Source organism: Phyllostomus discolor, chromosome 5 (genome assembly GCF_004126475.2).
Source record: "Phyllostomus discolor isolate MPI-MPIP mPhyDis1 chromosome 5, mPhyDis1.pri.v3, whole genome shotgun sequence".
NCBI classification, from domain to species: Eukaryota; Metazoa; Chordata; class Mammalia; order Chiroptera; family Phyllostomidae; genus Phyllostomus; species Phyllostomus discolor.
This window is the reverse complement of record NC_040907.2, coordinates 41976718-41993803: the sequence shown is the minus strand read 5'-3', so window position 1 is coordinate 41993803 and position 17086 is coordinate 41976718. Positions and strand designations below refer to the sequence as shown.

Here is a 17086-nt window from a genome sequence, read left to right as displayed (position 1 = left end):
TCTTTACACAATGCCAGGTTTATTAGGGGAGCCCTCCCCAATAAGCCAATAGAGTCACAAGCAAGTAAAACCCAGAGAGGGGTTATACACATAGAGTCGAGCAGAGCGCGCGCCCATTGCCAAGTCCTAGTCACCGGCAGTGTCTGCAGGTGGAGACTTACTGTCAACTTCGTCTTGTTCTCACATGCCCTTAAGTGTGACTTTAAAGGAGTATTTTTATTAATTCTACTTATTAGTGGTTGGTTGATGGACTTTTGATCAAGTAGTGTTTTATATTTTAGCATCTCTCTGCTGAGGAGTTGGCAAGAAGAAGAGAAGAGGAAAAATGCAAACCTATTAAATCTTCAAAAGTGCAAAGACCAACAAAAAGGTATAATTAACTATATAAATGTGATTCTTTAACTTATAAATGATTAGAAAATATTAGAAAAATATTTGAAATAGCTTGCATTATAATGTTTACATTAAGTTTAAAAATACAGGTAAAGTTTTTGAATTTTTTTTATTTCACTGATTATGAATTTGGAGTACCTTGAGCACAAGTTTTAAATTTTTTCAGGTTCAGTGAATATAGGAGGTAAGCTGTGTTGCACAGGGGCCTCGTTTATGATGGATGGTCATTTAATATAACTCAGGCATTATGAACAGGTAGCTCATACTTACATGAACCCATTATTATTATTAGTAATCACCTCTTCACTTGCTAAAGGCTTACCAATCAGCCGTTTTAAAATCTTATCTAGAATTATTCTATATGCAACATCTGATGCTTCTGTTTCTAAAATCTGCTTATATTGTGTTTGGAAACAAGCCCAACAGTTGCCTATGCCAAGGCCTCCAATTTTCCCATTCTCTGCAGCTCCTCAGCCGACATTGACAGTGGTTTCAGGTCACAGTGCTTCAGTGCTCTCGGATGCATATGCTTTCTTGCTATTTGCTCATCTATCCTGGCCTTTAGTTTCTTTTTATTTGTGTTGATGAAACACTTTCTAATTTGAAAAATCTTTCTCCTTTATTCAACAAATGTTTTTTTTGAATGCCTACAATATGTCAGGCACTGTTCTAGGCCCCTGGAATATAGTAGTCAGCAAACAAGGTGTGTGTTCTCCTGGAGCTAACAGTCTCAGGTAGAGCAGGAACTAAATTGTTCTGCCCTTTTTCAGTTGTGTTAATATAAATATATTCCTTGTTTGTTTGTTTTCTCTGAACATAGCCTAAAAAACCTTTTTATTCTTACTATATCCCTCAAACCTCAATTCTTTACTAGTCAATGCCTTTCTAACATTTCTCATAGATTTATTAACATGTGCTTTTGCTATCTAAGCACTTGCTTAAGTGGCCCTGTTCCCCTCTTTTATTTAAGTGGCCCTGTTCCCTTTTCATTTTAAAATAATGACTTTATTATAGAACTTTCTGTGTATTTCTTTCCATAATTTCTTTAGCAGAACTGTTCGTCATTTATTCATTCAACAAATACTTATTGAGTCCCTACTCTATGCTGACCATATTATTGTACTGACAGAAATATTTTCGAGAAATTTCCATCTTTCTTGACATTTCTTTCAGGTCTTATGTCAGGGAATTGGTTACATCTTCATTGAACTTTTTGAAATCTGATTTCAGCGTAGGACACATGTGACCATTTTTAATGTTCTCTTTTTGGGCATTAAAAGAAGTTTAGACAACAGAATTACTTTCTTCCCAAGGTCCTGTCTTTCCGCCCCTCCCCCATTTCTAAAACATCAAGTCCAAAAGAGCAGTGCTGCTTTCCAGCAGCTGTATTGACAGTTTTAAGAATTTCTCCTCATTTAATATTTTTCTCTCAGGCAGTAGGTTTAGATTTTTGATACACATTTTCAAATTTGTGAATAAATGTTATTTTCCTAATCTTGTTGAGATTATATTAGAAATAAATATTTTTTTCTTTTTCAGCTCATTTGATCCCTTCCAACTGATACCTTGTAATTTTTTCAGTGAAGAAAAGCAGGTACTACTTATGCATCACTGAATGACCATAAACAATGCCCTCCTGTTAGATATAAAATACTTCTTTTTCAGTATGTGCAAGGCATTTATATGTGAAATAATGGGCAAGGCAGGGTGTATTAGGGGTCAGATGAGTGGTATAGATGGAAAAGGAGAGGGAATTGCTCTAGGCTAGGGTTTTAAACAGTATTTTTTTGAAGTTTGATTCTCACTGAGCTTTGGTTGGTGGTGATTTAGGTATGATAGGTAATGGAGAAAGGGGAAGGACATTCCAGTTAGGGAGAACAAAATCTCTATTTTTATGCTCCCCCATTTTTTTTGTTTTTTTGTTTTTTTTATATTTCAGGAGCCATTTCAGGTGAAAGTGGCTTCAGAAGCACTTTTAATAATGGATTTGGTAAGGATAATCTATCGTGTTTACTTAGTTATTCTGATTTCTATTCTTGTGTATTTTTATTGCAGGAATAAGAGAGAGTATGGAAGACCTGTATTTTGGATCTTAACTATCCTCTTTTACAAGGAATCTAAAAATAAGTCTTTTCTTTTGGAGAAAAGCCAAACAATTGCATGTTTCCATATTTTAGAGCAAATAAATTAATGTGAGTTTTTGCAGACTGTTTGTCATCATTAACCCTACTTTTATTTCCTAGTATCCTTTGTCTGCTGCCTTCTAGATAACAAAACACAACTCATTATTCGGAGTTTCCTGGTTTGCACTGAACTACTGAGAACTCCATAGTTGTGTGGTTTTTTTATGGTCTTTTCCTATAAGAGTTTCTAGAGTGATTTTTTTACTTTGTATCTTTATATCTCTCCTGAATAGGGAAAGCTGATGGTACCTTTGTTTTGTAAGTGAAGAAGTGGCATCATTGTTTGAATGCTGGGTTCAAAGCTTCTCAGCCAGGAGGGAATATAGGTCTGAAATCTTAAGACTATGCCCTGAGCCTAGCATCTAGTTCCTCTCACATGCTACTTTATATTAAAAAAGCATAATTACCAGACTTGATAAGTGAGTTTTATTCTGATTTTTTTGTCAGGTGGTTTATTGGGGCTAAGTCTATCTTGTATTTTTTTCAGCATGCTCATGTGTCTATGGCAGAAGTGATTGGTCTGTTAGGAGGAAGATACTCAGAAGTTGATAAGATAGTTGAAGTAAGTTCTCATCAGTTTTAAAGATTTTAAAAGTATTTTGTCCTGCTTCCAGACCAAATGTTTTTATAGTTAGCAGTGGGTATAATTAAAATATAGGCTTCACCTATGATACCAATGAGAACATGCAAATATGGAAAATTACATATTCCCATAAGTGACTTAACATTCCGTATATTGAACACCTGTGTCCTTTTGCCATTGAGAAAGGGGAAACACTGCCAGGCCTTTGTTCCACACTTGCCTTCACCAGTGAAAAGCTACAACTCCTATGAGGCCAGGAACCATGTGCTAACCTTGTAGTTGAAACTTGGTTTGCATCATTCTGTTGAAATTATTATCATAAGTAATAGAGGCCATTGAAAGAGTATGTTTATATAGGTATTACATGGACTGACCTGGAAAATTAACAATTGTTATGACCTTGTTTAAGTACAAAGTGGATCCACACACTTTTGGAGTATGATTCATTTGCAAGTTAAAAGCTTCCTGTGATATAATCAAATAAAAGGCTAGGCTTTAAAACGTTTCTGTATGTTTATATGAAAGAACTAAAACATTAAAGTATAATAGGATTAACAGAATTTCAGTGTAATCATACAAGGATCAATCCTTTATAGGTCTGTGCAGCAGAGCCATGTAACAGTCTGAGTACAGGGCTGCAGTGTGAGATGGACCCTGTCTCCCAAACACAGGCCTCGGAGACCTTGGCTGTGAGAGGCTACAGTGTCATTGGATGGTATCATTCTCATCCTGCCTTCGATCCTAATCCTTCCCTACGAGATATTGATACTCAAGCCAAATACCAGGTGTGTTTCTAGGTCTTACGCATATGTATGCTGTAAATGATTGCACATTCTCTCCCTCTCATTACTTCTATTACATAAAAGTACTTTGAACATTTCTATCGAAGTGTTGTATTTCTGTTATTTCTTTTTTTTAAGATTCTTATTTATTTATTTTTAGTGAGAAGGGAAGGGAGGGAGAAAGAAAGGGAGAGAAACATCAGTGTGTGCTTGCCTCTCACGTGGCTCCCAATGGGGACCTGGCCTACAACCCAGGCATGTGCCCTGACTGGGAATCGAACCAGCGACCCTTTGGTTCGCAGCCCACGCTCAATCCACGAGCTATGCCAGCCAGAGCCAAAGTGTTGTATTTTTGATAAGCTTTACATCTGGAGTTTTTAAATAACTTGCATTTTTTCTGATTACAAGAGTAATACATGTTTATTTAAAAATTTGGAAATCAGCTTCCTATTTCATGCAGATAAACCATCAAAGTAACAATGATAATTGTTCCCAGAGCCTTTAAAAATTGATGGGAACAATTAGGACAAGGAGTGGGAATAATTGAAATAATCAGAAATATAAGATATATTTTGCATCTGTGAGAAATAGTTTTGTTTTATTCTGCAATTTTATGTTTGATATGTGACTGTTTTTACTGTAGGCATCTGTTTGTAAATTATTAACATATTGAGAAAGATTGTAGTTGATGGATTATGAGTATAATTAGTAAATATATTCATAGCAAATACAGATTTATTTTTAAGTTTGGGTTGAACACATTTTGGCCTGAAAAATTTAGAGTGTGGAATGAGTATATAAGACATTTCATTTAGTTGCTATTTGTATGTGAAACTTTAACACACCTTTTTGTTCCTTCTTTCTCCATTAGCTGTTTAGAATGTTGGTATGGATAAACATTGACTTTTAAATTTATGTTGTTGAACTAATTATACTGTACTTTTCATTGTAGAGTTACTTCTCCAGAGGTGGTGCAAAGTTCATTGGAATGATTATTAGTCCCTATAATCGAAACAATCCTTTACCTTATTCCCAGATTACCTGCCTGGTTATAAGTGATGAAATTAGCCCAGATGGCTCTTACCGTAAGTTTCCAACAAAAACTTCACCCCATTTCTGTCATCATGTCTTGGAATCTTACAAATCAAAGAATTCACAGCTTTACAGAACTATTCTATGGAAGAGTTTGTGCCTTGACTGGGCAGTCACTATTTGCATGCCACACAGTGCAGCCCCTCCTCCCAACCCCCTGCCCTATTCCCTTTTATGATATCCTTCGAGGTTCGAGTCCCTGCTGTGTTACTATGGCCACTGGACAAAGTGAGAGTGTGGAAAGGAGTTGTGGCCAAGCAGTGTGCGTGTGAGGTACTGAAGACACTGCAGTAAGCGATATCAATGCAGGCTGGCTTCCCTAAGAGGGCATACCGGTGAAAAGAGAAAAAGAAAATGACTACCCAACTATCAGGCTCTCCATGGCCTCTTAGTTTAGGCTTCACAGTGCCTGTTTTTTTTTTGTCTTTTAGCTTCCATTCTATTCCATGAAGAATTTTGTTGGTTTAGCTCATCATATGACTTGGCTCCTTTGGGATTTATGTCTACTTGTGGTCCAGTCAACTCTGGCTGGGAATTAGTGTAGCAGCCTAGAGAACGGAAGAGTGGATAGAAGGGAGGTGATTGGGAGAAACAGTTGTCATCTTTAGGATGTTTGTTCTCTCTTCTTTAGCCTTTCTACCACTGCTCTAGTTTACTGTCCTCTCTGCATACTGTTACTCACTGCACATTGTACTCTTCCCCATTAGCTCATGAGCTCCTTGACGATAGATGTTATTACATTATATTCATTTTTCTATCCTCAGATTCTAACACAAGCCTAGCATAAAGTAGGTGCCAAGTGAACATTCATTAAGTTAATTTCTCTTTATTCCTAATGATGTCACTCAGCTGCCCTCTCTTTGATAAAGATTTTCCAGCACTACCTCCTTGTCATTTACTATTAGTTGCTCTGTTCTTTGTGTATCTGCTGTACTTACTTCCTGTCTTCATGGCCACTTTGTCCTGGTAATTTGTCTTGGTAAATGGGCATTTATCTGTTTGGCATAGCTCACTAAACTGTGCACCCCAAAGAGCAGGGGCTGTCTTCTTTGTCAGTGTATCTCTAGAAGTACTTAAGTAGTTGCCTTCCACCTAGGAAATGATCTCCACTCTGTAGATTTTTGTTGAATGAATACTGCTGACATTAACTTTAGTTCAGAATGCCCATAGCACATATATACATCATTCTTTAGCAAGTATAATTTTATAGAAAAGTTACAGAAGAAGGAACCACAATTCACTTGTTCCCAATTTAAATATAATTTCTTAATCTCAATCTGCTAGGGTATGGGCGTGAACTCTGATGCTGTTCAATACAGTAGCTACAAGCCACATGTGACCATTTAACCTGTTTCAGCCTCAGTTTTCTCATCTGTTAAATAGGAATAATGCTGCCTACCTTATAACATCGTTGTAAACCTTAATAACCCATGTTTTAAAAAATCACTAGAATGGAATATGTCTTGGTTTGATTAGGTCAGTCTCAATTTAAGCCTGTCGTTTTGCCTCAATTATTAATAGTGCCCCCATTTACTCAAAAAGTCTCTTAGTTTGCATAGTAAATTATGTGATCATTTTACTTCCCATAGCCTCTTACATAGAATTGTCACACAAATGACACTTTCACGTTTGTTTATTATTGTTATTATTAATTGCTTGGCATTAATATGCTTGGTGAACCAAGGTGAGGCAGGCTATAAATATTTAATTAACTCCCACTATGTTAAAGTGCTGTTCAGCTGGTTTGCCAAGTAGTGGTTGTGGAAAGACTGAAGGGAATTTTAAGTAATTAAAAGGAGATTAGAGATTTAAGAAATAGTTGATGACAGTATGCTTCTCTATGCTTTTATAGGTTTACCTTACAAATTTGAAGTACAACAGATGTTAGAAGAACCTCAGTGGGGATTAGTGTTTGAAAAGACAAGATGGATAATAGAAAAATACAGGCTTTCCCGTAGGTATGTGCTGTGGTTTGAGATGTGGTTGCACATCTCTAGAGTTTCTCATTAAATTGTTTTAGAGAAAACCCAAGTTAAATATAAAATTGTGATGTATGGCATCAGGGGTAGTTTATTGCAGAACTGATTAGTTTATAGTATTTGTTTCATCAGTTTGTTTTCCTGTTCCCTCCAACAGCAGTGTCCCTATGGATAAAATCTTTCGCCGGGATTCTGACCTGACTTGTTTGCAAAAAGTAAGCTGCCTTCATTTTAATTGGTTCCTTTGTTCACAGATTCTAAGGCTATTCATCTCGTTGTGTTTTCCCATGATGCCTAATGCTTTGTGGATACATTTTCTGTTTATTTCTTTTATTGCCTTTTTTCTTTTTAAAATTAATTTCTAGGAGATAATTAGTTATCTGTTTTGTTGCCTGCACTTGCGTATAGAAATAATACTATTTTAGAATAAATTTGTCAGTATTGGCTGATAAATTTCTTAGCAGATTATTATTGTACACAATGGAGAACATTTTTCTCATTTTATTGAACTCAAAAGCACCGTGTTTCCATTTAGCTTTAACAATTGATCATTTTTAAGAATGGTATTATAAATCTAACAATTAAATTTAAATGATCACCTTACCTTCTAGTAGGAAATAACACTCCTGAATTCTTTTATTTCATTTCTAGTTTTGTTTGAGTATAGTGAGTTAAGACCACTAGGCTGGCAACATTTCTTTCTCTCTCTCCCTCTCTCCCTCTCTCCCTCTCTCTCTCTCTCTCTCTCTCTCTCTCTCTCTCTCTCTCTCTCTCTCTCTCTCTGTAGCATTTGGAAAGAGAAAGTATAAACATACCAAGTTTCTTTTTAATATTTTACTCCCTTCTATTATAGCCACTTTATCTTTGTTTGGTTGGAAGATTAATGTGCACATTTCCCAGGAAATAAATAGACCCTAGCATCCTAATTTTGAAATGGTAGAGTCCTGTGTTTATATATAGAGAGATTTTTTTTATCCTACAAAATCTTTTACTTTGTAAATGTAACTACTTGAAAAAAGGAGCACAGTCACAAATTTGTCCCAAGTAGAAAGCATCACATGCTTATGCAATCTCAGCTTTGTTTCCTTACATAAATCATAAAGGAACTAACCTAAGCATCCAGCAGTGGCTTCCTATACTCCAGCTATACAGTTATTGCACTCAAGTTTACCTTCAGCCATATTTAAAAAGAATGTTTCTCATTTGTGCACTAGAAAAATATAAGCCTTCTTGTACTTTTCATGTGTTAAAATATAAAACTTTTCTTTTCATCTAGCTTTTGGAGTGTCTGAGGAAAACTCTAAGCAAAGTGACAAATCGCTTCATTGCTGAAGAATTCTTGACTCAAATAGAAAATTTATTTCTTTCCAGTTATAAAAGCAAGCAGGGGAACGGAGAAGCTGAAGAGAACTGTGCTGTGGGTTCGAAGGAATTGTTGCTGTAATGATTTCAAAGTATGACATTTTAATCTTGACACAATAGATCCTACTGTCATGTATAACCTTGAAATTATTGTAATTTAGTTAGCAGTAGCACAGCTTTGATGTTTTTTCTCTAATTCACAAAATCTGAACTTTGCCACATAAACCACGTGATTAAAAAGAAGAAGGGACCTGTTTGCAGGCAGCGCGGGCCACTGTGGCCCGCCGCTGCACCCAGTCCTGCACGTGGTGGCCAGTGGGCGGTGCAGCGGGCGCTGAAGGACCGCCCGCTTCACTGTTGTCTCTGGGTTGATGAGTGAGATCTGCCTCTGGTTTTTATTTCTCCTCCAACTAGACATTCCATTTTTTCTATCTCTCCCGTCCTTTCCGTGTGTTTTGATGAGATGTGTTTATTGTTGCAAATGAGAAATGGATGGGTGGTCCCTGAGGCAATTAACATGGCTGAAAACTACTGATTTAGTAAATCTAACAACATGCTGTGTGAGGCAGGGGAGGCATAAGGGAAAAACCTGAAAAACAGAGAAGAGACCCAAATGAGAGAATCAAATTGCTGATTTTTTAATCATAGATACTTGCTTCCATTTTATTTTAGAGCAACAATACTACAGGATATGTGATTTTCTCAGTTATATGAAACATTTTATATGGATTTCAGATGCATAAAATAATCAGTTTCAATTGTATGCCCCTTTACATCAGTGTGTAGATGATAAAACCTCACTTAACTGCAGCACAGGTCATCAGCACCCTCAAACTAGGTTATTTTCTACTACCTGCTATCAGTAGAAAGAGGCAAATTGCAGTAAAGCTTAAATAAATCAGAGATTTAATTTTAAAACAAAGCCTTCCACAACATACTACATATGCAGCCCAGTTTTATATACTTTCTAAATCTGGAACAGAAGTCAGCAAACTGTGTAAAGGGGCAGCCAGTCAGTAACTTCGGCTTTGCAGGACACACCCTGTCTCTGTCTGACCGGTTTCATATTTTTTTACAACCCTTTAAAAATGTAAAATCATTCTTAACTCATAAGCCTCACAAAACACATTGCTGGCCATTATCCTCTAACCCCTGCTCTACAGAATTGTAAATAATTAGAATTTATCTTCAGATGGATGAGCCTGAGACACTGAAAGATATTTCATCATTTTCAAACAACAAAACACAGATTTATGATTTATTACATTTAGGTACATTGTCAAAACAATTATGCTGCCTGACTTATCTTAACAGATTGTAGTTTATTAACCATTGAATTAATTTATACCCATTCTCCAAGCATTCTTATTAATAACAGGTTTATTATATCTAATCTGGGTATTCTGTGTTTTTACCTTTTTTGATTAATCCATAGCCAAGGAAGAATACGGCAGTATTAGAAGGCTCAGTGAGCTAGTTTTAAATGACCTGGGTATGGACTCAACCTTGTGACTTTGGGGGATAAGCTTACCTTCTTCGGACCTAAATCTTGTGTCTCTGGGGTCTCAGTTATCTTTCTAGCATCCGTACATTTCATTCTAATTGTTGGACCACTCACCTGGGACTTTGTATTTTGAGATGGTACAGTTCCCAGATTAGCAAATGTTTTCAAAGAAAACTGGTAGTATTTTCCATTTCTCTATATGCATTTAGGATAAAAAACATAACATAACTTATAAAGCAGTTACTTGTGGGACCAGGGGTATAAGAGCTCTAGACCAAAAATCAGGAAGCCTGAGAGTTCTTATCCAGTTCTGTTACCAGCTTTGCTGTGTTACAGTGATAAAAAACTACATAACCTGTCTGGACCTCGGGTTCTTCATCTGTAATTCAGTGGTCTAAATTTTGTGTGTAGTATTTCTTTCCAAGGGCAGAAAATCTCTGATTCTATAAAAGGTAGTAATTCATTTCTTTGTACTCTTCCTTTTGACATATTTTCTTCATTATACATTGGAAACAGATCCTAGAAAATGTTATTAACTAGCTTTTGTGATTGAAATTTCCCTATGATATTGATAAGTTTGAGTGATGGGAAATAGTGGAAACGTGGAAATTGTTAGAAGTTCTGTACTTAAACCTGGGTCCCCTGTATGCCAGTGGTTAACTATATTTACTAAGCCATACTCTGAGGAGCTCAAAGATGGTAATTCTCAATTTAAAGCTTTAAAAGCACAATTTTTAAAATAAAATGTTTTTTAAAGACAGAAGCATAAAAATATCTCAATCCTACTATCTAGAAAACGTTTTAGTATAAATCCTTCCCCCGTGTAAGTGTAGGACATTAAAAGCTGTGATATCTGCTCCCCTCCTCCTTAGTTCTCTCTGCTGCCTTTTCTTCTCTTAGCATATTGAACTAGTTTTGAAACTGCAGGCGCCCACATTTCTGTCACTGCCAACTCTGGGCTACTGAGGGGAGTTGAAGCCGGCAGGTCCTAGGGGAAACTCTGAGGAAGTCTAAAACGGAATGGCAGCGTGGTCAGTTCAGGAGGCAGGATCTCAAAGGGAAACCTACCTCTTGTGATGTTTACAGTATGGGAGATGGGGAAATCTAATCCTGAGGTAACATTCAAACAAGGGAAAATCAGTGGAACAGGATCAGCAAAATCAGACTCTCCTTTCCTCTCCATTGTTCTAGCCGGGGCCCTAGGCCCTGTGTTTACAGCCTCATTATGACGTTCAGGGCGCTAGACACTTGTCCTCTTGGACCTCTTCTTCCATTGAAAATTAATACATTATCATTGCACTTGTATAAAGTGAATATAGTATTATCTATAAATATGTCCTTCAATCTAAAATAGTTTTTTTTTCTGAATTTCAAGGAAATTAAAACATTTTCATTGCCCTGAGGCAGGATGCCTAATTGGATGAATTGACCCTGAAGGCTGTCCTTAGAAAAAATGTCAGTCACTGACGGTCCCCTGCAAAACCCGTCTCATAAACCATAGTGTAGCTTAGTCACCCCAGCCAAAGACACAAGAGGTCCCGCAGCCTTCAGTCTTCAGACGTGAACATAGTTCTGAAACTCAGCAGTACTGCTGGGACCGTTCATCCTCAAAAAAGAGATATGCAGCAGCAGGTAGTTTTAATTTTCAGGTAGACATTTTTGTTCCGATCCTTAGTCTGTAGTTTCAAAACTCATCAATATATCCTACCAATTTTTCTCCCTTCATTTCTGTCAAGCCCTTTTTTCATCCCCACTTGCTCTGCTTCTTACAATGTAAGCCTAAGGTCATTCATTCTATCATTTGTTGAAAGTAGGACCTGAAGAACAGAGATGAACACACCCATTAGTATTTCCCAGAAGCTGATTAATGCTGCCCCAGCCTTCTCTCTGTAATTTTCCTCCTCATAGGAGTGGGGTGAGGTCTGTGATGGGCAGCCTGGAAGTGGGACCAGAGCTTCTATAGCTCTCTGGGCAGCAGAAGAGACTGGCTTCAGTGTGCGAACCTGAGCAGCTTCCTGTGTGTCTTGCTGCCCCTAACAAGGTGAGCTGTAGGACCTGAAGGAACTGATAGTCAGGATGCCCTGGGATCGATGCTTTGCCTTGTACCTGTGTAAGAACCGTATGACACCTAAACACCTGAAATGTAGCTCCCTGTCCTCAGGTCATCAGCAGATGTCCAGTTGACAGATTTCTCAGTAGGAATTAAGTCAGGATACTCAATTTTTTTATTTTTTACTTTTTATTTTTTATTTACACTTCTACCAATGGCTAGAGTCTAACTCTGGAGTCACACTAGAGCAGTAAGGAAAACTTACTTCACTCAAGCACAAAGAAGAAAAGCACATACATTTTTACCATCCCTTCCATCAGGGTTAATGTACAAATTAAACAAATTTGATCTGCTCTCCAGTTTACCAGGAGTTTAATAATTATCTTACAAATTAATACCAGATTTTGCAGTGTTTCCAGAAAGTCACTGTGAAGAATAATGTAACATATTTAATTCCTTTTCTTAGGAATTTAAGAAAAGAAAAACCTTTTCCTAAATGGTTTTATGTATGCCGTTTCTCCAAACGATTCTCTCTCTTTCTCACCCTCTCACCCCTCTCCCTCCCTCCCCTTCATCCCCTCTCATTTGAACTGTAATTTGTGGTTTCTGATATTTTTCTAATCTTTAAGTCACTTTAAATCCTTTCTAGAACAAGATGGAGAAGTATGGTTCCTCCCAGCCCCAGTTAATTAACTCTTGATATCTTCTTGTTTTTATTTTCTTCCTTTGAATATATTTATGAATACATTCATAAGGACTGTAATTTCAGGGGGAAATGCCTGATTTGCTATCTTTGAGGTTTCCTAAAGTAGTCTCTTAGGAATTAAGAAGGATGTTAAATATAATTTCATAGTTTGTATTCCTGTTTCATGGGGTACAACAATATTTTTTCAACCTATTAATTATAAAATAATATTTAGATTCTAGCATGACTTAAGTAGATTACTTAAATATATCTTTAAATTTATGAATTGACATGTACATTGTATATTTTGTATAAGTTTACTGTGATTATTGATAAACCTGTTGCTGGTTTCCCCAAATGTTATCAGTGTTTGTAGATTTCTTTTTATTTGAATTTTTGAATGTTGTGTAACAAAATATGAGTTAAGCTATTTTGTACATTTAAATATGATACCATGTTGTCTATATCTGTATTAAGGAATATTGTGGATATTAATGTTCATACAATTATGAAAGCTTTTTCTCAAAATGATTGAACTCTCCTCCCTATAATTAACTGTGACATATTATAAAATATATGATTTTAAACTTTGGGATTTATCTCGTAAAAATTAAAGGGAAACATTCTGAAGATTCTATATAAAGTTTTGAAAATAAAGCAGTAAATAATTTTGACTCTTTCTAACTTATTAGCAGCATACACATTGAATGGCAGAAATGTCCCATTACTTCAGCATACCTTGCTTGAGCATCTGTTACGTGAGCGTTGCAGGGGGCACACTGGTACATGAATCTTGGTTTCTTCTCATGAGAAGCCTGTTACGTAATAAGTGGGAAACACACAAAACTTGACATAGATAGCTAAGACTCTAAGGCACAACCTGGAATTGATTACAAGTGCCTATAAAAGACTTCAAGGATAATAGGTGTTTAGACAAATGAGAAGTGCTTCTCAAAAATGTGAGCACTGATACTGATTTCTTGGAAGAGATCATCCTTAAATAGCCTGGAAGGGTTTGGGTAGGTGATGTGTGGGGGAAGGTGTTCCAGAAAGAAGTGACCCAGCACTGGGGCCATGGAGGTGAGGAATGAGAAATCGAATTTGGGGCCAGAGGAGGGTAGGTAGACTATGTGAAGATGTTAATTATGAAGATAATTCACCTTTACTCAACTAAAGATACAGAAGGTACAAAGAGAAAAATCTCACCTCAGAATTAACTCATTAGTCTTTAAATAAAGGGTCGTTACACACACACAAACACAAGGTCCATCTGTAAAGTATCCAGCTATGTGCTATGAAAAATACAGTTATTGAAGAAAGTACAAGAAACATTGTACATAGGACAATGACACCTCAATCTCCTTCAGAGTAGGCACCTTGGGACCTCAGTCACCATCAGCTGTCTTGTATTTTCCTGAATCTTATCAAAGTTCTGAAATACCTTCCCTTTCAAAGGTGACTTTAGTTTTGGGAAAAGCCAGAAGTTGCAGGCACCAAATCTGGGCTATAGGGGGGCTGGGTCCCCTGGGTGGTTTGATGTTTTGCCAAAAAAACTGCACGATATGTGATGCATGAGCAGGTGCATTGTCATGATGAAGCTGCCAATCACCAGTTGCCAATAGCTGTGGCCTTCTCAATCATTGAATGGTTACCATGCAGGAACGTTCAAGCTTAACAAATTTTGATGCAGATTTGTTGCTCTACTCGCTCAGCCATTTTGAATGTGACAGCCACACGGCACATGTGGTCAATGGCAGCTACCACCCCCACAGACCAGTACAGTGAAGTCCTTGTTCATGCCTGCGCATTCCAGTCCACTCTTGGCTGCTAGGTTACATCGATATGCAAATTGTTCTCATTGTGTTTACAATGGCTGGACTTTTTCCAGACTATGTGTATATGTATACATATACACATATGTATATATCTTTAATTTCTGTCTTCATTGAGGACTCCATAGCAGCATATAAACATGTATTTGCAAGAGGTACCTAGCACATTCTGTAGTACATATTTGCATAATTGATCAGTTTTTAATTGACCTTTAGGTTCTCATTTTTCTGTGCAAAATGGACCTGTTTTTGTGCACTGCTGCTATTTCTCTGAATAGATTACTTAAGAGCTTAGTTGCTACATCAAGATCTATGTACCCTTTTAATTTGGTTAATATCTGCAGAACATTTTTCAATATAAGTTAATTTTCCTCATAGTAATACAGCCGTGTACATCTCATTTACAGAACCAATTTGAACCCAAGCTCCTAAATGATGATTTAAGTAGCCAAGTACAATGAAAACTTAAGAATTCTAATTCCACAAGGTATTTGCTTCATTGGACGTTCGTTTCTCTATACAGTTGTTATGGGTTCTTGCTAAGCATTTGCTATAATTTCCCGATCGTAGCCAGTATCATACTCTGCCTGTGGCTCCAGACCAGCATTGTCTCACAATCCTGTGTTTACTGTAATGGGTTTTTCTTAGTGTTACTGATGTGTTTCTACATCACTGATTCTCAGTTATCTTCCCGTACAATGCTAGCTTAAAATATTGTCAGTATCAGCAGATACAGCCAAATAAAACTTTTGTCTTCCATGTTTTTCCTGCAATCAAAATCAATTTAACTGTTTTTTAAAATTCTCACTGAGGATATGTTTATTAATTACAGAGAGAGAAAGAGAAACATCAATGCAAGAGAGAAATTGGTTGCTTGCCTCCTGGACAGGCCCTGACCAGGGATCAAACCCACAACTTAGGTGTGTGCCCTGACGAGATCAAACGTGCAGCCTTTTGGTGCATGGGACAATGCTCTAACTAACTGAGCCACCTGGCCAGGGCTCAAAAACAATTTCTTATTGGTAACAAATACCTGTTACTGGATATAATCAGTGACTCCTCCTGCACTTTCTCCCGTTTACAAGGTTTCCTCAAAATGTAGAATTAGAGTTTCAGAAAGCAAGTTAAATGCTTAGATTATTTTATCTATCGGCACCAGTGGTTACTGAGCTTTCTGTTCCAAAATATCTGATAAACATGGCTCAGTAATAATTGTGGCATTTATACCCCTTAATAGCCAGAAAATTGTCTACATTAGACTCCATTTATGTAACAGAATTTAATAGTTTAAAGGAAATTTTGGTAAGACCTTTTCCAGAACAACTATTTTCTTAAGACATAATGAGTAGGCTAATCTTACTCCCACCCACACCCACCTTCCAGGGGGAAAAAGGATTTGCTTTCATGAGATCAGTTTGCTTTTACACAATGCCTCAAATTGGATTCCAGCTTATGGAGTTAGTATGTCAGCATAATTAAAGTTAGCTGCTATAACAAACCACCCCTAATTCTTAGTGCCTTACCACAGTGAAAGTTCTCGCTCACACAAAGTCCATTGCAGGTGTTCTGATTGGGTGGATGTCCTGGGCAGACAGTCTCCAATAGATAATGCAGATACCCAGGTTCCTCTCACGTGGCTCTGCCATCTTGTCACTCCAAGTAGCCTGAGTGTCACCCTTTCAAGGACAAGGTGAAGGAGAAAGAATGGAGGATTATACACTTGATATTTCACTATCTTGACTTAGAAGTAATACACACATCGTTTTTGCTCATAGCCCTTTGTCAAGAACGAGTCATATGATTCCACCCATATGCAAAGAGGGGCTGTTTAATGGAGTCCTAACTGGGCAGTTGCTTCTCTGCAAAACTCTTCACTATGGAAGGAGAACATGAACCTTTGTTAGTGACTAGCCTTCTCTGTTGGAGCTGGCTAGGGCTGGTTTTGTAAAATGTTATAAACTCATCTTCAAATGGGCTTTAAACTTCTGTGCGTGAGACCCCAAGCTTATAATGAAAAGTTGATAGCAAGTTTCTTTGGAGGCAGAGCCCTAAAATTAAAAAAACAAGAGGATAATTTCCCCCCACCAAATCAAAGAATCTCAGAGCTGGAAAGGACCTATGCTTAGAGTCCTATATTCTAATGTGAGGAAACTGAGGCCCATAGAAATAAGCAACTTGCCCGTTCCACACAGCCAAGTCTGGAGCAAGGTAACCTCTAGAAACCCTCCAGCCCTGCTATTGCACTGCCCTTTTGAGTGATTCCAATTTATTTTCAGTTTCACCAAGTAAAGAACTAATCTGGGGATTTTATGTGCAATTCGAATGTTCAGTTTAATTTATGTTTTCATTTAAAATGTAATTTTGTCTTTTAGAACTGCAAGATCTAATAAATGCCCAGAGCATGACTTATGAAAAAGTTGACTAAGGAATTACTATTACAAGTGATGTAATTAATGGCACCTTACTAGCTTTATCTAAGATAAGCTTTATTAGCTTTATCTAAGATTAACAAACCTCCAAATCCTTGCTGTTTGCTTATAAATCCACAAAGCTACATTTGTTCTTCAATCATCTTAATGGAAGTGTTATTATCTAAAGCCAGTAGGGGGCGCTCTGTCACAGTGTATGAGGACAATAGTCT

At 37.1% G+C, this 17086-nt stretch overlaps 1 protein-coding gene across 7 annotated transcripts in view; it reads left to right on the top strand.

Annotated features, from left to right (window-relative positions):
- Nucleotides 1–13285, top strand: part of MYSM1 (Myb like, SWIRM and MPN domains 1) — a 36734-nt gene extending 23449 nt beyond the window's left edge. For 4 of the 7 annotated variants that reach the window (XM_036026174.1, XM_036026171.1, XM_028512889.2 and 1 more), the window contains 9 exons: nucleotides 282–370; nucleotides 1933–1987; nucleotides 2333–2383; nucleotides 3064–3138; nucleotides 3756–3944; nucleotides 4894–5026; nucleotides 6886–6991; nucleotides 7170–7227; nucleotides 8289–13285. In XM_036026174.1, the coding sequence (XP_035882067.1) occupies nucleotides 282–370; nucleotides 1933–1987; nucleotides 2333–2383; nucleotides 3064–3138; nucleotides 3756–3944; nucleotides 4894–5026; nucleotides 6886–6991; nucleotides 7170–7227; nucleotides 8289–8456 (924 nt within the window). In that variant the 3' untranslated portion in view covers nucleotides 8457–13285. The remainder of the gene's footprint in view (nucleotides 1–281; nucleotides 371–1932; nucleotides 1988–2332; nucleotides 2384–3063; nucleotides 3139–3755; nucleotides 3945–4893; nucleotides 5027–6885; nucleotides 6992–7169; nucleotides 7228–8288) is intronic. The other 3 variants (XM_036026172.1, XM_036026173.1, XM_036026175.1) reach the window with 3 other exon arrangements.
- The last annotated feature ends 3801 nt before the right edge of the window (nucleotides 13286–17086 follow it).